This window comes from Mustela nivalis (assembly GCF_964662115.1).
Source record: "Mustela nivalis genome assembly, chromosome: 17".
NCBI lineage: Eukaryota > Metazoa > Chordata > Mammalia > Carnivora > Mustelidae > Mustela > Mustela nivalis.
The window spans coordinates 28,753,311-28,778,431 of record NC_139036.1 but is presented as its reverse complement, the minus strand read 5'-3'; the positions used below and the strand labels follow the sequence as shown (position 1 = coordinate 28,778,431).

Below are 25,121 nucleotides of genomic sequence, written 5' to 3'. Positions count from 1 at the left end.
AGATGATAGGGGCACTGGTGGAAGCTTTTTTGAGGTAGATAAAATAACAGGTTTGGAAGATAGGATTTTAGAAATACTATCCAAGTAGCATTATTGAAAGACTGTTTAGATGAAGAAAGATGTATGAAAGGACATCAGTTTGGACATCTTGAATAGCTCAGATACAAGGTAATTGAGGGCCGAAGGAAAATTAGAAGGAGATCATTAGAGATGTATGGATTTTGTGGATGTAGAGTAGGCTGAAGAACTTTACAACCCATTGAATAGTAAAGTAGGAGAGTAATAGAAGTGTTAAAGACCAGCCTATTTATTTTATGAGGGAAAAAGGAAAAGCAGATCTGAGTGCTGCTTTCCTACTTTTTTACTTTGGACTAAATCTTAAGCTTAATTGTTACAATTTTTTTAAAGCGAAAGAAGCTGTTAATCTCTTGTTATCTTGAAGGAGAGGGATTGGGAAATTTTTATGTCTCCGTTATGCCTTTGTGTAGAATATGACGTTTAACTGTGTGCTTGTAATACATATACGTTGTAAATTTGTGAATTCAGTTTTAGGAGCCTGCTTAAAGATTCAGTCAGGCAGTTGTCAAGTGTTTCAAGCTTAGAAGAAAAACTTGTATTAACCCAGTTGGAGTAATATAGAGGCATAGAGGGGCAAGAATGTATCAGTAGAAATTTAAAAAGAAACTTTTTAAATGAAAATTGACTTTGACAGGTGTGTGTCTTTTTAGAAAGTGATTAAGGAGGAACTTGGATGTTTGTTTTATTTATGTTTGGTGTAAGTTAAGTTTTCCATTGATTGCTGTTAAAAGGTGGCATTGTGCTTCCATAATAGGTGAATAAACAAAAGAAAGCAGTACTGTTGGTTTTTCTAATTAATTTTAGGTGGTGTCGGCTGCCTAGCTAGGACAGAGTAATAGAATCCATCATTTTTAAATACCTTCCTGGTGTGCAGCAGTTGATGCCAGATTTTTCAGCAACTACTTTAAAGCAAAATTCCTTTTTACTTATTTTATTTTATTTTTAAAAAAATATTTTACTTATTTATTTGACAGAGAGAGATCACAAGCAGGCAGAGAGGCAGGCAGAGAGAAAGGGAAGCAGGCTCCCTGCTGAGCAGAGAGCCCCATGCGGGGCTCCAATCCTAGGACCTTGGGAACATGACCTGAGCCGAAGGCAGAGGCTTTAACCTGTTGAGCCACCCAGGTGCCCCCAAAATTCCTTTTTAAATGTCTTAGTAATTGTTCAAGGAGAAAGGTTGGGGTTGCACATAGCATATCCTACATACATGATATACACATCTCTATCCTCTTTTTGCTACTAGTTATTTTTAGTTTCTCTATTAGTTAATGATAGCATCTATTTTAGAATAGTGGCTTTTAAGACCTTGTAAGTTTTAAAGATAGAGTTTCTGCAAAGAAACATGACAGTTTTTAATATCATTTTTCAAGGACTTAGCACTTAATTCTAGTATTATTTGTAATTGCTTAAAATGGTCTTCCATTCTGAATCTCAGAGGGAAACATTTCTAAACCCTGAGCAAGGAAGAACTATGCTTGAGCGTGTTTGTATCATGTTTTGTTTGGTAGTAAGGACACATACATCAGGGTATTTTAACCATAGCATTCATCAATAGAACTAGCTCCTATGTTGTATTAGTGATATACCCAGTTTTTATTGTATATATTAAATGGTTTATAGAGTGTGTTATTTGACTTTTTTTTTTAAAGATTTTATTTATTTATTGAACAGAGATCACAAGTAGGCAGAGAGGCAGGCAGAGAGAGAGAGAGGGAGAGAGGAAGAAGCAGGCTCCCCGCCGAGCAGAGAGCCCAATGTGGGGCTCGATCCCAGGACCCTGGGACCATGACCTGAACCGAAGGCAGAGGCCTTAACCCACTGAGCCATTCAGGTGCCCCTGTTATTTGACTTTTAAAAGTTAGTTTTAGTTATTTTGTTTCATGGAAGTCTATGATGAAATAAACTTTTGATTTACTGTATTCTAAATCTTTTAAGTAAATCTTATTTGATAATACAATGAAGCTTTACTTTTGACAGCAAGCTTGACTCAGTTTAAGGATTGATTCTGAAGATTGGAGATATTAGAAAAGGTACAATTAAAGAAAATAGGGGATTTTAAAATATTTATTGAATTCATTTATTCCTTAACATCTCCTTCTGTAGTTTATCTTCTTTTATAAATGTCAATCTTAAATATTGTCATATCTTGTCTGGAAAGAATTTTATTGAATAAAGGCTTAAAAGCATGTGCTACTCTAAGGTATGTTAAATTCTCTACAGTTGTATTTCAGGAGGGGTATGTGGGTGGTTCAGTTGAGTGTCCTGACTCTTGATTTTGGCTCAGGTCATGATCTCTCAGGTGGTGAGATCAAGCCCCTTGTCAGGCTCCATGGTCAGTGGGGAGTCTGCTGGAGATTCTGTTCATCTCCCTCTGCCCTTCCCTCTGCTCATGTGCACAGGCATTCTCTCTGTCTCTCTCTCTCTCAAATAAATCTTACGTAATTATTTTTAGGATGGAATGTTACTGTTGTCATAGTAAAAGAAAAGACATAAAATTAATGAATAATATAAAAGTAATTTCAATTTGCTTTGGGCTTTGCAAAGCTTCCTGTTCATGGCTGTACCTAATCCTCTTCCAGCTGGTCTGTATTTAGCTTTATATTTGATTGAAACTATCTCTGTAGTTAACCATTTGGCTATATGTCACTTTCTTTTAGAAAAGGAGAGGTGTTATTCCTGTTTCACAAAAGTATGTATATACTATATAATTGGATAGTGATGAAGTGACTGACTTTAATTTGGCATCTTTTAAAAATCATAATTTTTTCTATTCTTAATTATTTTTAAATATAGAAGGATGTGTAATGTAAATAATTTATATTTTAATATTTGTTGTGACTTGGTACTCTTGATACTACTAACTACATTTAAATTCTTTGCATATCCCAATGTCTGTGATAACCGTTCAATAAAATAACAAGTTGTCTTTAGGCATTGCATTTGCTTTACTCATTTTTATTCTTCATAGAGCCCTCTGCGGTAGGATTGGTCCTTTTAATGTTACTGCACACTAATTTGACTACCTATGTAAACAGTGTGGCAGTTTTTCTGCTTCTGGTAGAGGACAACTTAATATGAAAAACAGAGTTGTGTTATTCAGCCCTTCACAGAGTAGTGGTGTCTTTCAGGTTGGTGGTGGAGAGGGGTAGGGGTATTGGGATTTTACACTTATACCCTATGAATAGTTAATTTGAATATACGTACTTAAAATCTGTCTAACCCAACTTTGCTATATATTATCTTAGCAAACCATTTTTTTCTGCATAGTTTGCACATCAAAGAGAACATACCTTTCATTTCCTATCTTATAACGTTAAATGTAAGTTTTAAATAAGAAAATCTATGTCAAAGTAGATGGAAAAACTATTTTCACAGTATTTATGTTAAAATCTAATAGTTCTAAAAATAGTTATTTAGGGTCTAACATGGTAAGGTATAAAGCTACTCTTAAGAAATGTTCATTTATGGAACAGTACTATTCTAAAAATTGTGGGTTTTTTTTTTTTTAAGATTTTATTTATTTTTTTGAGATGGAGACAGCGTAGGAGCAGAGGTAGCGGCAAAGGGAGAGGGTGAAGCAGGCTCCCCAACAAGCAGGAAGACCAACACACAGGATCATGACCTGAGCTAAAGGCAGACACTTATCAGACCGAGCCACCCAGGCACCCTGTCCTAACAATTAATTGTAAAATATATCCCTGTTGACTAGATAGCACCATGTTCTCATGGAAGAAAGTCTTTGTAGACTTGGGATTTTAGTTTTGGGGATAAATCTAGAGCATATTAGGAATAAAAATGACATGTATGATATTTGATAGAAGGTTTAGAAAATACCCAGTTACCTTTTTTATGGCTTCTCTTTCAACCTTAGTTTACAGAGTATTGAGTGCTTCTAGTACTGGGCATTGGTGAATAGATTTAAAAATATATCCCTCTCATTCCAGGATTTTCTGAACTAGCATATGCTTTCATCATTCCCAGATCTTAGATCTCTTAGGATTTTTTCGTGTTAAATTGTTGGACAGGTAAAGTGGTAGCCGTACCACTTTCTGATGAATAAAGATGGCTTGTTTCAAAGTATAGGATTTAGGATTATTAGTGCAACCCCCAAATCTCTATCCTATATGGCTTTTAGATTTGACATATTCATTTAGGAAATACTTACTGAGTTACTTTAACATGCCAGGTGCTGTTCTAGGCATTTGGGATATTTCAGTGAATAAAGACAAGATCCTCATCATTTAGGGACTTATATTCTACTGAGAGTGACGGTCAGCTATGAACATGAGCAAGTTCAGAAGTATGTTAAGAGATAACTGCTAAAGAAAAATAGAGCAGGGCAAGGGGGTTCAGTGTTGAGGTTGTTGGGCATTTTGCAATTTTAAATAAGGACTCATACATAGGGTGGCATTTAAACAAAAACTTTGAGGAAGTAAGGGAGATGGCCATGCTGATATTTCGAGAAAGGATGCTCCAAACAAAAGGAACAGTCAGCAGTGTATCAGGCCTCTTTGAGGTATATCAAGAAAGTTCTTGGAAGCAGAGTGAGAGGAAGGATAACAGAAGGTGAAGTTGGGAGAGGAAAAGAGAAAGATCATGGGAAGCTGTGGTACGATATTATAAGGACTTTAGTTTTTATTCAGAATAAAATAGTCCTACAGGATTTTGACCATGGTCTGACTAGAAGCTTAGCTGCTGCTTTCTGGCAGCATGGGAAACTCAGCTTTACAGACAACAGAGAACATGAATTTGGGAGTCAAAAAGTGTCTTACACAAACCAAAATCAAATCATTTAGTATTCACACTCACCAAGCACCCCAGTCTTCAGAGATGGAAAAGTTCTGATGCTTTCCAGGATTCTGGTGTGCAAATCAGCTTGTTGTGGCTTCTCTGATCTGTCAGTTTCTACTAGTTTGTCTTTCCAGCTTCACTGTTGTTTCCTCTCTTGTTCTGTTGTTCTTTGTCATTTTATTGGATATTTATTGGAGAATATAAAGAAACATACGTTTATTACTCACCGTGTGAAACCATAACGCTGGCAATATAAAAATAAATTTTTCAACATGGTCAGAAAAAAAAAGAACTTGTGCTGAAACTTGCTATTATAAAACCTCTTGTCTGAATTAATAATAGTTATAACATTTTTGGAAAACACAGACTAGGTCTTTAAAATATTTTGTAACTATCCACTCATGCAGTGGGAAGATGATAATCACTTTCACTGTATAAATGTATAAATTGTATAAACTTGTCTCACCATATAGTCCACATTTTGAGAGTTCCTGTCTTGGAGCAGTTGCAATTTAAGAGTCCCTTTCAGTGAATGGATTTGGACATGTTAATGCATTTGAGGATTTGGGAAAAAAGTGGATTACCAAAAGAGAATATTTTGGTGAAAGAACATAGCAAGAAGAGGCTTAGATTTTAGCTTCATTTCTTTATTGCTAAATTTGAAGGTTTAATAAATCATACAACCTTTCTGTGCTCCGGTTTCTTCATTTATATAATGAAGGATTGCAGGTTAGATGGTCTCTAAATAATCCTAAAAACCTTATGATTCTTAAGTCATATTGAACTTTTTTAATGATTTTCTGAAAAATAAATACTAATTTTCTAATTTTGTTTTTTTATGCAGGTTAATGGTGCAATGTAAGAAACCTTTAAAAGTTTCTGATGAATTAGTACAGCAATATCAAATTAAAAATCAGTATCTTTCAGCAATAGCATCTGATGCAGAGCAAGAATCTAAAATCGATCCATACGCATTTGTTGAAGGAGATGAGGAATTCCTTTTTCCTGATAAGAAAGAAAGACAAAATAGTGAGAGAGAAGCTGTAAAAAAACACAAGGTGAGTAAAAGAAATCAGAGTACACCAAAGGGTCACTGATGATTTGTAACACTGCATATAGAACCACACTTCTCATTATTGTCTTTTAAAATAGAACAGATTTATCATTGTAACTTAGGAAAACTTATTTACTTTTTTTTAAAGAGATAGAGCAAGAAAGACCAGGGTGAGGGGAGGGCAGAGAGGGAGAGAGAGAGAAAATCTTTTTTTTTTTTTTTTAAAGATTTTATTTATTTATTAGAGAGTAGGAACAGGGAGGGGGTGCAGAGGGAGAGGAAGATGCAAACTCCCTGCTGAGCAGGGAAGCCTGACACAGGGCTCAGTCCCAGGATCCTGAGATCATGACCTGAGCTGAAGTCAGACGTTTAACCAACTGAGCCACCCAGGCGCCCTGAAGGAGAATCTTAAGCAGGCTCCATGCCCAGTGAAGAGCCCAACATGGGGCTCAAGCTCATGACCCTGGGATCATGACCTGAGCCGAGTCAGATGAGATGTCAGAGTCAGATGCTTAACTGACTGAGCATCCATGTGCCCCAGGAAGATACTTTTTTTTTTTTAATAGGTGCATCAGGCATATTATACAAAATTTAAGAGCTTGTGTGGACTTTATAGCTGGTCTCTCATAATGAAAAGATTCTTACTGTTTAAGAGTTTTTGGATTAGAGAAAGTACATTAACTTCTGCGATATTGAAATCAGGGCATTTAAGTAGATAAACTATTTTGATACTGAATTAAAATATGCTATAGGTAAATTGCCAGTTTTCAAAAATACAATAAAATACACAATGCCTAGTTTATAAAATACGTGATATTTTTTAATGTGAGTTAAGAACTTATAGTGTCCCTTAAAGTAATGTATGTTGTGTAGGATATAGAAGTATTTATTAAAATTTAAAAAAACCAAATATTAGAGGATCTATTAAGCACAAGATCATGCTGTTAAGAATTTTGCCTTAAAAACAAAATGTAGACATTAAAAGCTATAAAATTGTGAAAAGGATCCAATAATAAGTGTAATACAAAGAATTCATTTCCCAAAGTTTTTAGCCTTACTGTGTGGCCAGTACTTGAAAATTTGTCCTTTTGTGAATATGAGAACAGTAGTAGCTGGGAAGGCTATAGGTGCTGTAGAAAGAATGTGGACTTTGGAAATTGAGAGATTTATGTTGGAATCCCAGCTCCACTATATATTTACTTATCGGATATATTTATTTATCAGATATATTTCCTGGGTTATCTTTAACACTACTTTTTGCCTGTAAGTTGAGCATGGTACTTACTTATCATATAGGTTAGTTGTGGGAATTAGTATGTCTGTAGAACACCTGGCAGGTTGCTTGACATGATACGTAGTTTACTCAATACTTGGAAGATTTTGTTATTTTAAATTACATATTTTAATCTAATATGTACTACTGTTTGCAGGGAGAAGATGGGCCATCTAGTGTAACAGTTTTATCACATGAGGAAGATGCTATGTCATTATTTAGTCCCTCTATCAAGCAAGGTAAAACTTCTATTTCCTAATAAAAATATTGCATTGCAGGATTATTACTACAAACTAATTTGATATTATTAGACTTCTGTTGTTCCTTTTTGTGTAATTCATAGGTTTCATAGAGAGCTACCTATCTTAAAATGATGGCCTTATTGTTTATTTTGTACTGGGAGAAGCAAGTTGAGGTGGTAAAAATCCTTTGTTTTCCATTGTTGGAACTTTGCTTTCTCACAAATAAAAATAGTTCTCATCTGTAAAGTGAGATTTCAGATCTGAAAACTTGGAAATTAGGCTTGACTATAATTTTATTGTCCTTTTCTCTCAAATTAGGAGAACTGTTGCTGAAATTACTAATTTAACAAATAATTTTCAAGCAGGTGTTACATGTAGGCACAGTTCTTGACTCTGAAAGTATCTGACTAGTTTTGTTTTGCTTGGAATAGGCATACAACAGCACGTTCTTTTATAAGTTCTATTTAACTTTTGATGAAGGCAAAAGAAGTTGTCCTTTGGTAGGTTTTTTTAGGGACAAAGTTTTGTTTTAATATTTGAAATAGCGTCAGGCTCTCGGAATAAGCAAAAAATGGTCTTTAATGAAGTAAATTCAGTTGATAATTTTGAGTAGCTTGATAGGTTAACAGTTTGGGTTCTTTGAGCTATTTACCTACCCTTGGATGTAGAGAATATATAATTGCTATCTTGTACTTTCTCACAATATGGACCATATACTGCATTCTGCATCATCTTTTGAGGTGGAGATTGCAAATCTTGGTTTTTAATAAGTATCCTAGATGATTTTTTTTACACCAAATTTCACAATTACTGTTCTAGTGAATTTTTAGAACTGACATGCAGAGGCACTTGGAAAATGGCTTTTATGTTTCTGAAAATGAGTCATTTGATACTCCAAGGATGCTTCAGAAGGTTATATATCAAACTACAAATTTGTTTTTTGTATGTGGGAATGTAAGAGGAGTTTAACTTCCATTGGTATTTGTACTTTTTTTTAAAGTAATCATATATTTTCCCCCCTGCAGATGGTGGGGGAAAAAGGGAAAAGAGAAATAAAATTCTAGAACTAAAAGGAAGCTTAACCAAAAGATAATATTTATTGAGTATTTAAAAATACTAAAGTATTTTAGCTACATCCTTTCATGTTTAGTTCTTGCCATTACTAAGGTACAGAGAGGTTAGGTAACTTGCTTAGGGTCATTCTATTAGTGTGAGTTGGGGATTCAAATTAATAATAGTCCATCTGACTCAAGAGCCAGAGCATTTAGTCATCATACTATGCTTGTTTTACATTTCAGGAAGATAGAAAAATAAGAATGTGTGTGTGTGTCTGCTATAGTTCTAAGACTGTATATCTTTTTATTTGATATATAAAATTAGAGTACTTAGCTGTGTTATGGATTACATAGCATTTGGTGAGCTTCCTGGAGAAGTCAGTACTGTTATGTTTGCAACTTTATTTCTATAAAACATTTTTTTAGATTTAAGCAAATCACATTTTTTTACTGCATAATACTCTTACAAGTTTAAAGTTAGATGTCTAGTTTAATAGAATATATTTATTTGGTCAGTTGTAGAATTTTTTATTTTGTTTTTCTGATTGACATATATAGATGCTCCACGCCCTACTAGTCATGCCCGTCCTCCATCAACCAGTTTGATTTATGACTCAGACCTGGCTGTCTCTTACACTGACCTTGATAATCTCTTCAATTCTGATGAAGATGAACTAACAGTGAGTATTCTGTTAATGGTTAAGGTTATAATTTCTTTTCCTTGATCTTTGTTGTTTTTTTTTTTTTTTTTTTAAGATTTTATTTATTTATTTGAAAGACGGAGATCACAAGTAGGCAGAGAGAGAGAGAGAGGGAAGCAGGCTTCCTGCGGAGCAGGGAGCCCGATGCGGGGCTCGATCCCAGGACCCTGAGATCATGACCCGAGCCAAAGGCAGCAGCCCAAACCACTGAGCCACCCAGGCGCCCCTCCTTGATCTTATATAGACCTACTTTTCAGAAGTGATGTGTGACTTGAATAGTACGTTTTAGCCCTGAAAAATAGGAAATATTTTGAAATTAAATTTTATTAATTGGTTTCTTTTTTTAAACTTATATTTGAGCAAACTTGCATAGCGTCACATATAAACTGTAAAGGTTTTTTCTTAATTTTCTTATATTTGAGGGACGTGTGATTAAGCTTAATTTCTACCATATATTCTTTTTCTGCAGTCTTTAGGAAGCAGAATTATTTTCCTGTTCTTTGATCTCTCATTTGAGAAATGACCCTGGAATTGACTCATGCATAAAATAATAACATTATAATTATGTGCCTTGTCAATTTATTAAGGAATACTACTCCTTTGAATATGTTTGACATTCTAGCCATTATTATAAGACAGCTATATACTATAATAATGAAAGAGGTAGAAAAAGAAATATTTAACTTTGAACATCCATTTGCAGAGGAAGATGATTATAAAAGAAAGCTTAAAATGAGATTTGCTAGAATGTCAAGTCTCTAGCAAATTAATGAACTGAGTGCTGCATTATTATAAAAAGAATTCCATTTTCATCTGCAAAAGGTAGCTTAGAAACTTCTATATTACATTTGGTCATTCTTGTTCTATATATTATGTACTTTTAATCCTCTCTATGACACACACATACACACTACATATGTATATTTATGTATATATGTATATACACATATATGCACATTTGTTATCTTCATTTAAGTGACCTAAGGTAGATATAGCTATACATAAACTTAAGTTCTATATCCCTGAATACTTGTGTAATTTGATGCTTTCTCTGTGTTACCATTCATGTATCAGCTGTGGCTCTTGTGAGGTAAAAAGGTTGTAATTAGAACTCAGTCTATATATCTATGACAAAGTGGCTAACAAAAGGCTTGGAACCAAGTTGTCAGGTCTGAAAACATTGGTGACAGATTGGAAATGGTAAAACGACTTGTTCAATGTATTAAAACTAATTTTTAGTTAGGTATCCTGTTACTTATCATATGAGATCTTTCTGAAGTTTGTGCTTTGTTTTACATGTTGTAACATTTTTTAAGGGCAAGGAAATTATTAAACAAGATAAAAGTATAAATTAGATTGCAGAGGGGTGATTTATATAGGAAACTTCATTGTGTTTTATTTAAGGGGACAAATGCTTTATGGGTATCTTTTACTAAGAAGCAGTTTGGATATACAGATCCTTATTGCAGATTTCCTTTTCTTTCTTTCTTTTATTTTTTATTATTTTAATAGGCTTTAAGTGGTAGGTTATTTTTGCTTCTGTGTGTTCTGAAAGTATTGGTTCTGTGTTTTGGAGGAACTTTTCCCTCTGTTAATTTGTAGGATTATCAAATAAACAGAGAAATTAATCTCGATTCATTGATTGCTTAAAAAGTGTTCTAATCTTTAAGCATTGTTTCTAATAATTAATATTTGGCTCTGGCACAACCAGAATAATATATTTGATGAATAAGGTTGACTTTCAAGTTATATCTTAATGATTACCATCTTGAATTACATTGGCCTTAAAATTTTAGGTAAATAATGTGTTTTTGTTTTTGTTAATAGCCCGGATCTAAAAAGCCAGCAAATGGAACAGATGATAAATCAAGCAGTAAGGAATCAAAGACAGGAAATCTGGACCCATTATCTTGCATAAGTAAGCTTCCCAAATCTCCAGATAAGTTTGCAAATTTTTAATCTGAATAAAATTCCCACCCCTTTCTTTTAAACACAGATTTACTTCTTTTTAGTCTTATGTTAAAGTGTGTGTTTTATTAAATATAGGCACTGCAGATCTTCATAAAATGTATCCTACACCACCATCGTTGGAACAACATATTATGGGATTTTCCCCAATGAATATGAGTAATAAAGAATATGGTAGTATGGATATAACACCTGGAGGAACTGTTCTAGAAGGAAATAGTTCTAGTATAGGAACACAGTTCAAAATTGAGGTTGATGAAGGATTCTGTAGCCCAAAACCTTCTGAAATTAAAGTAAGTATTTTATTTTTCTAGAAAAATAATTGAATTCCTATATATTTTGTATATAGGGGAAGGGAGAGGGGGAGGCTGGGGAGGAGCAGAAGGAGAGGGAGAGAGGTTCTTAAACAGGCTCCACACTCAGCTGAAGTGGGGCTCTGTCTTGCAACCCTGAGAGAGTGACTTGGGCTGAAGTCAAAAGTCAGAGACACCCAAGCAACTGAGTCACCCAGGTGCCCTTCCAGTATTTTCTTATAGATTCAGTATATTGCTATATTAAAAAATCTGTTCATGGTGAATCCTATTTTGTGGTTGATAGATTTAAAGACTAAATAGTGATTACACTATTAAGAATGCATTTAAGAACACTTAGGCTGCTTCCATAATTTGGCTATTGTAAATAATGGTGCTATAAACATAGGGGTGCATGAATCCCTTTGAATTAGTGTTTTGTAATTTTTAAAAAAGATTTTATTTATTTATTTGACAGAGCACAAGCAGGGGGAGTAGCAGGCAGAGCAAGGTGAAAAATCAGACTCCCTGCTGAGCAGGGGGCCCAACTTGGGGCTCCATCCTAGGACTGTGGGCTGAACTAAAGGCAGCTACCTAACAAACTGAGCCACTCAGGCGCTCCACGTACCTTTTGAGTAGATATCTGGTAGTGTGATTATTGAATTGTAGGATAGTTCTATTTTTAACTTATTTAGGAATCTTCACTGTTTTCCACAATGACTTCACCAGTTTGCATTCCTACCAGCAGTGCAAGAGGGTTCCTTTATCTCCATCAACACCTATTGTTTTTTTTGTGTATTTTTTTTTTAAATATTTGATTTATTTGACAGCATAAGTAGAGGGGAGGAGCAGGCAGAGGGCGAGGGAGAAGTAGGCTCCCCACTGAGCAGGGAGTCCAACATGGGGGGCTTGATCCCAGGATTCTGGGAATATGACCTGAGCTGAAGACAGATGCCCAACTGACTGAGCCACCCAGGCTCTCCACTTGTGTTTTTTATTTTAACCATTCTTACAAGTGTGAGGTGATCTTACTATAGTTTGTTTGTTTAGTTTCTTTTTAAGGTAAACTCTGTGCCAAACACAGGGCTCAAACTTAAAATCCTGAGATCAAGAGTTGCATGCTCTACCACCTGAGCCAGGCAGGCACCCCTCTCATTGTAGTTTTGATTTGCATAACCCTGATGATGAGTGATGTTGAGCAGATGAATGGATAAAGGTGTATGTGTACACACACACACACGCACACACACGAATATTATTCAGCCATAAAAAAGAATGAAATCTTGCCAGTTTCAATGACATGGATGGAGCTAGAGAATGTCAGGCAGAAAAAGACAAATGCCATATGCTTTTACTTATATGTGGAATTTAAGAAACAAAGGGGAAATGAGAAAAGAAAAAAAAAGACAAACTAAGAAACACTTGACGATAAAGAATATTCTGATGGTTACCAGAGGGGAAGTTGGTAGGGGGATGGATGAAATAGCTGATGGGGATTAAGGAGTGCCCTTGCGATGAGCACTGGGTGACGTACGGTATTGTTCTATCACTAGGGTACACTTTAAACTAATACAGCACTGTTAATTAACTGGAATTAGAATGAACGCATTTAAGAACAGAATTATATTGGGTACCTGGCAGGCTCTGTTAGTGGAACGTATGACTCTTGGTCTCAGGGTTCTGAGTTGAAGACCTACTTTGGTCATGGAGCCTACTTTAAAAAACAAAGAATTTTATTTGTATTTTATTATTTTGCTTAAAGAGGTGGGGTAAAAGGGCTGGAGTTAGTTTTCATTTTTCCCCTGGAAGATAAGTTGCTGAAAGTCATGGTCTTTGTATTATAGGATTTTTCTTATGTCTATAAGCCTGAAAATTGTCAAGTTCTGGTGGGATGTTCCATGTTTGCACCTCTAAAAAGTCTACCAAGCCAATGTTTGCCTCCTATCAAATTGCCTGAAGAATGTATTTACCGTCAGAGTTGGACTGTGGGAAAATTAGAATTGCTTCCTTCAGGGCCTGCGGTGCCATTCATCAAAGAAGGGTATGATTTTGATTTATGTTACTGGTATAGTGTTAGGTGTGCTTACCTAGCTTTAATTTTTTTCATAGAAGTACCTGCTTTGCTAGTACTTAGAAAAAAGATACTGGTTTTTGAAAATTCTAAAAATTGTTTTTTGATCAATAAATTATAATGGTGTTACTTGCATGTGGGTTAACTGTTGGAAAACTTAAGACCATTATGCTTTGATTATTTGTCGTCATTTGGAGGGGTTGTCTTCAGAAGTACCCTTTATTTTGTTCTAAAATACTAAATTCCATTTGTTTATTTGCCATATCACACACTTTTAATATTTCAGTATTCTGGAATTGTGATGTATTATACTCGGTAACCTCTTAAAATTGCCTTTGTTCTTATTGTATGTAAACATCTCTAAAATCAGGTTTTTTTTTTTAAATAGTAACATCTTAGGATCAATGAAATTTGATTATTTGTAGTATAAGAAATATAGATAGTAAATGTGGATGTCTAGGTGTGGATAAATGTAAATATATTTTATTTGCAATTTTGGAACTAGTTGGTTAGTCCACGGTCTAGTCACTAGAGTGGATATTATAACCAGAAATATGTTTTAGTTATACTTGTAGTTTTTGCACTAATTGTGTTTTCATACTTTTCAGTGTTATTGAAAAATGCTGGGACATTTTTAGTTCTGTTTCATATTGTTAATATGTTCCTTTATATATGTGTTTAATTTTCTTTTACCTCGGTGACACTAGTGATGGAAGTACTATTGATCAAGAATATGGTCCTGCTTATACACCTCAGACTCATACTTCTTTTGGGATGCCTCCTAGCAGTGCACCTCCTAGTAACAGTGGAGCAGGAATTCTTCCTTCTCCGTCTACGCCTAGGTTTCCGACTCCAAGGACTCCAAGGACTCCAAGGACTCCTCGAGCTGGTGGACCTGCTAGTGCTCAAGGTTCTGTCAAATATGAAAATTCAGACTTGTATTCACCAGCTTCTACCCCCTCCACATGCAGACCCCTTAATTCTGTTGAACCTGCAACTGTTCCCTCCATCCCTGAAGCACACAGTCTCTATGTAAACCTCATTCTTTCAGAATCAGTTATGAATTTGTTCAAAGACTGTAACTTTGATAGTTGCTGTATCTGTGTCTGCAACATGAATATCAAGGGTGCCGATGTTGGAGTTTACATTCCAGATCCAATGCAGGAAGCACAGTATAGGTGTACCTGCGGCTTCAGTGCTGTCATGAACAGAAAATTTGGAAACAATTCAGGATTATTTCTTGAAGATGAACTAGATATCATAGGACGCAACACAGAATGTGGCAAAGAAGCAGAAAAACGTTTTGAAGCTCTCAGGGCTACTTCTGCTGAACATGTTAATGGAGGATTAAAGGAATCTGAAAAATTCCCTGATGAGTTGATATTATTGCTACAAGATCAGTGCACTAATTTATTTTCACCCTTTGGAGCAGCAGACCAAGACCCTTTTCCCAGGATTGGTGTAATTAGTAATTGGGTACGTGTTGAAGAACGGGACTGTTGCAATGACTGCTACCTTGCATTGGAACATGGGCGTCAATTCATGGATAACATGTCAGGAGGAAAAGTTGATGAAGCACTTGTGAAAAGTTCATGCTTACACCCCTGGTCCAAAAGAAATGGTAAGCATCCTAATGGAATAATTTCTCTGTTTATCTTCTTTTAGTTGCAAGACTGCTTTTCTTTATTAGGAAAAAGTGTTAAAGGCATTTTTCCATGTAGCTAATAGAGACATTGAAATTTGGACTTAAAATTCCTCTAAGAATGACATTTTTTAGAGGGAGAGTTCCCTAGCAGTTTAGTTTGATTTTACCAATAAAAGTATGGTTATTGTAAATCTGTAATTAGCATACTTACGTAGGAGTATAAAAGGCACTTTGCAGATGTTAATTAGCAGAAAATTGCTAGTTGTCTGCTTTATTCAACATTCTTTCACTCATTAAATATTTACTGAGCACCTGATATGTGTGCCACACAGTGTTCCTTTATAAAGTACAGCATTAAATGAAGCAAACATACTTCCTGCCCTTTTTGAGCCTGTAATTTATGAGAGAAGACATTAAAAAAAAGTAATTATATAATGTTAGATAGTAACAATTGCTTTGAAGAAAAAGGTGAAAGAAGTAGAATAAAAGAGTGTACTATTTTAGATGTATGGTTAGAGAAGATATTACGGAGGCACTTGAGCAAAAACTGCAGAAAGTAGGAAAATGGAGCTAGGTGGCTAACCAAGGGAAGAGTGTTTCAGACAGTGCAAAAACCCTGAGGGGGTATTGTGGTTAATGTGTTAAGAAGACTCTGTTGCTGGAATGAACTGAGTGATGGGAGATTGGTCAGACATGATATCTGAGAGCTGGCCAAATACCAAATGTAGGGATGTTAAGGACCATGCAAGACTTTTATTGTTTATTCTAAGACTGATGGGAAGCTATCAGATTTTTTTTTTTTTTTTTTTTAAGATTTCATTCATTTAGGGCGCCTGGGTGGCTCAGTGGGTTAAGCCGCTGCCTTCGGCTCAGGTCATGATCTCAGGGTTCTGGGATCGAGTTCCGCATCGGGCTCTCTGCTCGGCGGGGAGCCTGCTTCCCTCTGTCTCTCTCTGCCTGCCTCTCCATCTACTTGTGATTTCTTTCTGTCAAATAAATAAAAAAGATTTCATTCATTTATTTGACAGATAGAGATCACAAGTAGGCAGAGAGGCAGGCAGAGAGAGAGAGGGAAGCAGGCTCCCTGCTGAGCAGAGAGCCCGATGCGGGACTCCATCCCAGGACCCTGAGATCATGACCTGAGCCAAAGGCAGCGGCTTAATCCACTGAGCCACCCAAGTGCCCAGGAAGCTATCAGTTTTTTTTTTTTTTTTTTAAGATTTTATTTATTTATCTGACAGAGAGATCACAAGTAGGCAGAGAGGCAGGCAGAGACAGAGGAATAAGCAGGCTCCCCGCTGAGCAGAGAGCCCGATGTGGGGCTCGATCCCAGGACTGTGGGATCATGACCTGAGCCGAAGCCAGAGGCTTAACCCGCTGAGCCACCCAGGCGCCCCAGAAGCTATCAGTTTTGAACAAAGTTCTGAAGCACCTGTTCTGAACAAAGAAATAATATGGTCTTTTTATGTTAATTTTTTTAAAAGATCACTGGCTGTTGTGTTGTGGATGGTGAAGGTAAGAATAGAAGCAGATAGAATAGTTAGGAGGCAATTGCAGTAGTCCAGGTGAAAGATGATGGTAATTTAGAGAAGATTGGAAGCAATAGAGATATGAGTAGTGGGTTCTAGGTATTTTGGGGAAATAGAACCTACAGGATTCATACAAGAAAAGATGAGGCATCACAAGCAGCTTGAGCTTGAATTGATGGTTCCATTTTTAAAAGAGGGAAACTTTGGGGAAGGAGGTCAAGTATGCAATTAGAGATTGCAGAGGAGTGGTTGGGGTTGTAGAATAAAATTTTCTTGTGTAAGTTATCAGTGTTAAAACCTATGGAGCTAGATCAAACAACCAAGAGAGTGACTAGAGAGAAGTCTAAGGATGGAACTGATGTTTAGAGGTGGAGAAGAAAGGGAGGATCCAGGATAGGAAAACAAGGAGGTGGGAGGAAAACCAAGAGAGTATGGTGTCCTGGAAGCCAAGTATAGGAATTGTTTGAAGGAGAGAATGGTCTCAATGCCAAATAATGTTACACAGATACAATGTCAGATACTTGTATAGAGTTCTGAAGATCTAATGTGTTAATCCATATTAAGTGCTTAGTGCAGTGCTTGGAACATAGTACTGAACTAATATAAGCTGCTGTTAATACTAAAATAATCCATTAGATATTTTTCTTTCAGGCACAACCAACCTAACACTTTCTAAAAGATGTCTCAATATACCACTAACTTTTCTAACTTCTGGTTATTATACAGAAAAATAGCCTCCTTCAAAATGTGGTTTTGGGTAGGGATCTTTTCTAAGGTGCTATGTTCCATATAATAACTTTTTGTTGGTCCATGTGTCATTCACTAATTCGGTAATTTTTTTGACACATATGCAGTAGTCTAGGCGATATGAAGATACCTAACCCTTAAATTGCTTATGCAGTACTCAGGGAACCGAAACGATAATGCAGGGTTGAAAGAAGTAAAAACACCCTAAATACCCATTGATGGGAGAATGGATAAATGATTTTGATAGTACAGATAGAATGTTGCATAGTTCTAGACATAAATAAAACTATATAGAACAAACAGGTGAATCTTAATATTGAGAGGAAGGAGAGTGGAAACAAGTCCTAGAAGATTATATATGGCAAGTTACCTTTTTGTAAAGTTTTAAAACAAGCAAAACTAAATATTTTTAGATGCACATGATATTCAGGGCAGTGGTTAATTTTTAAAAGCTGAAGAAGGATGGTTAGGATAGGGAGAAGCGTTAGTAAGATTGTTGTGGTGGTTTTCTAGTTCTTGGGCTGTGAGATCATAGTTGTTCATAATACTATTATGAAAGAAAATTTGTGATGTGGGAGGGCAGTACATGGACCAATGGTTACTATTTTGTTCATGACATAGTTTGATGATTCATGGAACTCCTTATACTTAAAGACCCAGTTAAAAAAGAAAACAGTATAAATAAATGCCGTAGATGTTAAAAAAAAAAAGGGCAAGATTGTTTTCAGCGATAGGTGGTAGCTAAGAACATGTGCTGTGGAGGCAGACGGCTTGAGTTTGAAATACAGCTTTATCACTATATACTATGACATTGGCCAAGTTACTTAATCTCTCTGTGCCTCAATTTTCTTAAATTGTGTCAGTAATAATATTTACCCCAGAGAGTGTTGAAACAATCAGTGTTCAGTGCAACAGAGAGAGTGGTGCCTGGCACAAAGTAAGAACTCAAATATTAGCAAGTTGGTAATAGTAAGAGCAGAAGCAATTGCATTAGTGGTACTCTTTTTCTGTTATTTGTTTTTAAAAACCAACTCATCTTGAAAGTTCTCATCACAAGAAAAATAGTACGTAACTGTGTGCCATGATGGATGTTGACTGGACTTAGTGTGGTCATCATTTTGCAATATATACAAATACTGAGTCATTGTGCACCTGAAACTAATGTTATGCTGGTTTTATCTCGATAAAAAATGAACCAACTTATGCTAGTTGTACCTCAAAAAAAGGACCAACTTCTCTGCCAAATAGAAGACATTGAGCCTCAGCATTTTCTGTGTAACAGTAAACACTGATGTAAACAGGAAACTTTACAGCCATAAGGATAAATTTCATCGTAGCAACTTGTATTAAAATAATTCAAAACAGGGTGCCTGGGTGGGCTCAGTTGGTTAAGCAACTGCCTTTGGCTCAGGTCACGGTCCCGGAGTCCTGGGATCAAGTTCCACATCTGGCTCCCTGCTCAGCGGTAGCCTGCTTCACCATGCTCCTGTCCTCTCTCACTATCTCTGTCTTGCTCTCTCCAATAAATAAAATCTTTAAAAAAAAAACAATTCAAGGGGTGCCTGGGTGGCTCAGTGGGTTAAAGCATCTGCCTTTGGCTGAGGTCATGATATCAGGGTCCTGGCATTGAGCCCCGCATCTGGCTCTCTGCTCAGCGGGGAGCCTGCTTCCTCCTCTCTCTCTCTCTGCCTACTCCTGATCTCTCTGTTAAATAAATAAATAAAATCTTTTTAAAAAAATTTATTTATTTATTTGAGAGAGAATGAGAAAGAGAGAGAGCATGAGAGGGGAAAGGGTCAGCAGGGAGAAGCAGACTCCCCGCTGAGCAGGCAGCCCAGTGTAGGACTCAGTCCTAGGACTCTAGGATCATGACCTGAGCCTAAGGCAGTTGCTTAACCAACTGAGCCACCCAGGTGCCCAATATGGCAGTTTCTTAAAAGACAGCAGTGAAGTTTGCCACATTGATTCTTTCATGAACAATTTCTCCGTAGTATGAGGTGCTGTTTGGTAGCATTTTACCCACAGTGGAACTTCTTTCAAAATTGGAGTCAATTCTTTCAAATTCTCCTTCTGCTTTATCAACTAAGTTTATAGATATTTTGAATCCTTTGTGGTCATTTCAGCAATTTACAGTGTCTTCACTGGAAGTAGATTTCATCTCAGGAATAAGAAGCAACTTATCATCCATTAAAGTTTTATCATGAGATTGAAGCAATTCGGTCACATCTATTTCCAGTTCTAGTTCTTTCACTATTTCTACCACATTTCCACTGAAATCTTGAATCCCTCAAAATTATCCTTAAGGGTTACAGTCAGCTCCTTCCAAATTTCTGTTACTATTGATATTTTGACCTCTTCCCATGAATCACAAATATTCCTATATGGCATCTAGACTAGTGAATCACTTCCAGAAGCTTTTCAATTTACTTTGCTCAAATCCATCAAAGGAATCACTATCTATGGCAGCTACAGCTTTATGAAATGTATTTCTTAAATAGTAAGACTTGAAAGTTGAAATTGCTCCTTGATCCATGGGATGCAGAATGGGTTAGCAGGCGTGAAAATAACATTAATGTCATTGTACATCACCATCAAAGCTCAGGGATGACCAATGAGCGGTCATATTTTAAGGAGATTGGTCACGTTTAGGATAGTATGGCCATTGACTGAGCAGTCATATTTTGAAAGGAATTTTTTTTTTCTGAGCAGTAAATCTCAGCAGTGGACTTAACATATTCAGTAAATCATGTTGTAAACAGATGTGCTGTCATCTAGGCTTTGCTGTTTTATTTATAGAGTAGGGGCAGAGTAAATTTAGCATAATTCTTAAGGGCCTTAGGATTTTGAAAATGGTAAATGAGAATTGGCTTCAACATAATGTCACCAGGTGCATTAGTCCCTAACAAGAGAGATAACACGTCCTTTGAAGCTTTGGTGCTACGCATCAGCTTCTCTTTAGCTGTGAAAACCCCTGGATGATATCTTCTTCCAATAGAATTTTGTTTCAGGGGCACCTGGGTGGCTCAGTGGGTTAAAGCCTTTGCCTTTGGCTCGGGTCGTGATCCCAGGGTCCTGGGATCGAGCCCCACATCGGGCTCTCTGCTCAGCAGGGAGCCTGCTTCCACCTCTCTCTCTGCCTGCCTCTCTGCCTACTTGTGATCTCTGTCTGTCAAATAAATAAATAAAATCTTAAAAAAAAAAAAGAATGTTGTTTCATTTCCATTGAAAAGTCTCTTATTTAGTGTAGCTATCTTCATTAATGATTTTAGCTTAATCTTCTGGATAACTTGCTGCAGCTTCTACATCAGCACTTACTGCTTCACTTTGCACTTTGATGTTACAGAGATGTTTTCTTTGCCTAAACATCATGAGCCAGCCTCTGCTAGCTTAAGATTTTTCTTCTGCAGTTTCCTTACTTGTCTCAGCCCTCACAGAATTGAAAAAAGGTCTTGCTTTGGATTAGGTTTTGCCTTAAGAAAATGTTCCGTTCTGTCCAGACCATTAAAACTTTCTCCATATGACCAGACAGGCTGTTTCACTTTTCTTATCATTCATGTGTTCACTAGAGTTGCACTTCTAATTTTTTTTGAAAACCTATCCTTTGCATTCACAACTTGACTATTTGGTATAAGGGGTCTAGCTTTCAGCCTTGTGGGCTTTTAACATACCCTCCTCACTAAGTTAATTATTTTTAGCTTTTGATTTAAAGTACAACTCTTCATTCACTTAAACACTTAGAGACCCCAGCAAGGTTTTTATTTGGTCTAATTTCAATATTGTTGTATCTTCGGGAATAAAGAGGCCCAAGGAGAGGGAGAGAGACATGGGGAATAGCCAGTTATGGAGCAGTCAGAACAGACACAGAACAACATTTATTAAGTATGCCATCTTACATGAACATGGTTCGTGGTGCCCCCCAAAATTTACAATAGTGACATCAAAGATCACTAGTGGTTGCAGAGCATCATAACAAATATAATAATAATAAGGAACTTTGAAATACTGAATTACCAAAATGTGACACAGTGATATTAGAAAAATGTTACTAATGGACCTGCTTATTGCAGGGTTGCCACAAACTATCAGCCTGTAAAAAATAAAAAGCAGTATTTTGAAACAGAATAGAGCAAAGTATGCCTGTATTCACAGAGTTGTATAGCCATCACCACAGTCAATTTTAGAGCGTTTTCATCACCATGAAAAGAAACACCATGCCTCTCAGAGGTCACTCCCTATCCCCCCCCCCTTCCGGTCAACTACATTCTCTTCAGATAGATTTTTTTTAACATTTCACATTAATAGAATCATACACCATATGGTCTTTTATGATTGGCTTCTTTTAGTTAGCATTCTCAAAGTTCATCCATGTAGCATGCATTAGTACTTAATTGCTTTTTATTGGCAAATAATAATCTATTGTATTGGGTATACCACACTTTATTCATTAATCTTTTGATGGACATTTCAGTTGTTTCTGCATTTTGGCTGTTATGAAAAATGCTGGTGTGCATTTGTTTACAAGTTTTCACATGAACATATATTTTCATTACTCATGGGTAGACTTGGTGGGCTATAGAACTCTGATTTACCTTTTGAGGAATTGGCATACTGTTTTCGAAAGCAGCTGTACCATTTTATATTCCCACCAGCCATGTGTGAGGGTTCTGCTTTCTCCACATCTTCATTAACACTTGTCCTATTGTCTTTTTGATTATAGTCATCATAGTATGAAGTGTCCTCTCATTGTGGTTGATTTGCATTTCCCTAATGGCTTTTCATGTGCTTATTGTCCATTTGTCTTTTCAGAACCTTTGTCCCATTTTTTTAATTAGACTTTTTTGTTTTCATCATTGAGTTGTAGGTATGATTTGCAAATATTTTCTCCTATTCTCTGGGTTGTCTTTTCACTTTCTTGATGATATCCTTTGAAGCAGAAAAGTTTTTAATTTTAATCAAGTTCAGTACTCTTGTTGCTTGTGCTTTTGGTGTCATGTCTTAAAAGGCTTTTCCTGGGGCGCCTGGGTGGCTCAGTGGATTAAAGTCTCTGCCTTTGACTTGGGTCATGGTCTTGGGGTCCTGGGATCGAGCCCCACTCACTGTTTGGCGGGGGGGCCTGCTTCCTCCTCTCTCTCTGCCTCTCTGCCTAATAAAAAGGGTTTTCCTAGCCTTAAGGAAGTCATGAATATTTACTCCTGTGCTTTTTTTGGGAGTTTTATAGTTCTAGCACTCTTCAGGTGTATAATCCAGTCTAAATTTACTTTTGTATTAGGTGTGAGAAAGGGGTCCAGCTTTATTATTCTGCATGTGGATATCCAGCTGTCTTAGAACCATTTGTTAAAAAAATTATTTTTCCTCATTAAATTGTCTTTACACCCTGTAAAATAATAATTGACTATAAATGTGAGATTTCTCGATGTTCAGTTCTGTTCTACTGATCTATATGTCTGTGCTTCATGATGATGATTTTAAAAATATTTACAACCTTTTAATCATTGCTTTCCACCCAGTTTTCAGCTTCATAGAGACATGGTACCTGTTGCTGTATACAGTTATAATTCTTTTCCATGTCAGTCTTCCCCACAAGATAATAAGATCCTTCAAGATATGAATAAGAATTTATTTACGCAATATTCCCCACAGCTAGAACAATTCCTGGCCTGTGGGAGGTCTTCAATAAATATATTTCTAAAGAAATGAAAAAGTATTTAAGACTCTTTCTGAGTTAAAATCAAAATACAAATTCCTGAGCTAAACCCATGCCAGAATTTCTCATGGTAGCTCTGCATAAATGTCCTTAAAAAGTTCCCATGTGATTATGATAAATAACCTTACCCAACAGCAACTTTTTTCTGGACTTCGTTTTATGTGAATATTCAGATATGAATACACATAATTGTATTTTTTTAAAGATTTTCTTTATTTATTTGACAGACATCACAAGTAGATAGAGAGGCAGGTAGAGAGAGAGGAGGAAGCAGGCTACCCACTGAGCAGAGAACCCGATATGGGGCTTGATCCCAGGACTCGGATTATGATGTGAGCCGAAGGTAGAGGCTTTAACCCACTGAGCCACCCAGGCGCCCCCCACATAATTGTATTTTTTTTTAATTTTTTATTTTTTATAAACATATTTTTATCCCCAGGGGTACAGGTCTATGAATCGCCAGATTCACACACTTCACAGCACTCACCAAAGCACATACCCTCCCCAATGTCCATAACCATACCCCACTTCTCCCAACCCCCCTCCCCCCAGCTGCCCTCAGTTTGTTTTGTGAGATTAAGAGTCACTTATGGTTTGTCTCCCTCCCAATCCCATCTTGTTTCATTTATTCTTCTCCTACCCCTTAACCCTCCATATTGCATCACACTTCCTCATATCAGGGAGATCATATGATAGTTGTCTTTCTCCGCTTGACTTATTTCGTTAAGCATGATACCCTCTAGTTCCATCCACATTGTTGCAAAAGGCAAGATTTCATTTCTTTTGATGGCTGCATGGTATTCCATTGTGTATATATACGACATCTTCTCTATCCATTCATCTGTGGATGGACATCTAGGTTCTTTACATAGTTTGGCTATTGTAGACATTGCTGTTATAAACATTTGGGTGCACGTGCTCCTTTGGATCACTACATTTGTATCTTTAGGGTAAATACCCAATAGTGCAATTGCTGGGTCATAGGGCAGTTCTATTTTCAACATTTTGAGGAACCTCCATGCTGTTTTCCAGAGTGGTTGCACCAGCTTGCATTCCCACCAACAGTGTAGGAGGGTTCCCCTTTCTCTGCATCCTCGCCAGCATCTGTCATTTCCTGACTTGTTAATTTTAGCCATTCTGACTGGTGTGAGGTGATATCTCATTGTGGTTTTGATTTGTATTTCTCTGATGCTGAGTGATATGGAGCACTTTTTCATGTGTCTGTTGGCCATCTGGATGTCTTCTTTGCAGAAATGTCTGTTCATGTCCTCTGCCCATTTTTTGATTGAATTATTTGTTCTTTGGGTGTTGAGTTTGCTAAGTTCTTTATAGATTTGGGACACTAGTCCTTTATCCGATATATCGTTTGCTAATATCTTCTCCCAACTGTCAGTTGTCTTTTGGTTTTGTTAACTGTTTCCTTTGCTGTGCAAAAGCTTTTGATCTTGATAAAATCCCAATAGTTCATTTTTGCCCTTGCTTCCCTTGCCTTTGGCAATGTTCCTAGGAAGATGTTGCTGCGGTTGAGGTCGAAGAGGCTGCTGCCTGTGTTCTCCTCAAGGATTTTGATGGATTCCTTTCTCACATTGAGGTCCTTCATCCATTTTGAGTCTATTTTCGTGTGTGGTATAAGGATATGGTCCAATTTCATTTTTCTGCATGTGGCTGTCCAATTTTCCCAACACCATTTATTGAAGAAGCTGTCTTTTTTCCATTGGACATTCTTTCCTGCTTTGTCGAAGATGAGTTGACCATAGAGTTGAGGGTCTATTTCTGGGCTTTCTATTCTGTTCCATTGATCTGTGTGTCTGTTTTTGTGCCAATACCATGCTGTCTTGATGATGACAGATTTGTAATAGAGCTTGAAGTCCGGAATTGTAATGCCACCAACTTTGGCTTTCTTTTTCAATATTCCTTTGGCTATTCGAGGTCTTTTCTGGTTCCATATAAATTTTAGGATTATTTGTTCCATT

The 25,121-nt window shown here is 36.6% G+C and overlaps 1 protein-coding gene across 2 annotated transcripts in view; it reads left to right on the top strand.

The window, feature by feature from the left end:
• Window positions 1–25,121, top strand: part of MED13 (mediator complex subunit 13) — a 105,160-nt gene that overhangs the window by 54,428 nt on the left and 25,611 nt on the right. For both annotated transcript variants that reach the window (XR_014304631.1, XM_082705870.1), the window contains exons 10-16: window positions 5,714–5,927; window positions 7,354–7,435; window positions 9,052–9,173; window positions 11,022–11,112; window positions 11,241–11,455; window positions 13,297–13,493; window positions 14,231–15,144. Coding sequence is in view for 1 of the 2 variants with exons in the window: in XM_082705870.1 (XP_082561996.1) it covers window positions 5,714–5,927; window positions 7,354–7,435; window positions 9,052–9,173; window positions 11,022–11,112; window positions 11,241–11,455; window positions 13,297–13,493; window positions 14,231–15,144 (1,835 nt within the window). In the remaining variant the exon portion in view is untranslated. The remainder of the gene's footprint in view (window positions 1–5,713; window positions 5,928–7,353; window positions 7,436–9,051; window positions 9,174–11,021; window positions 11,113–11,240; window positions 11,456–13,296; window positions 13,494–14,230; window positions 15,145–25,121) is intronic.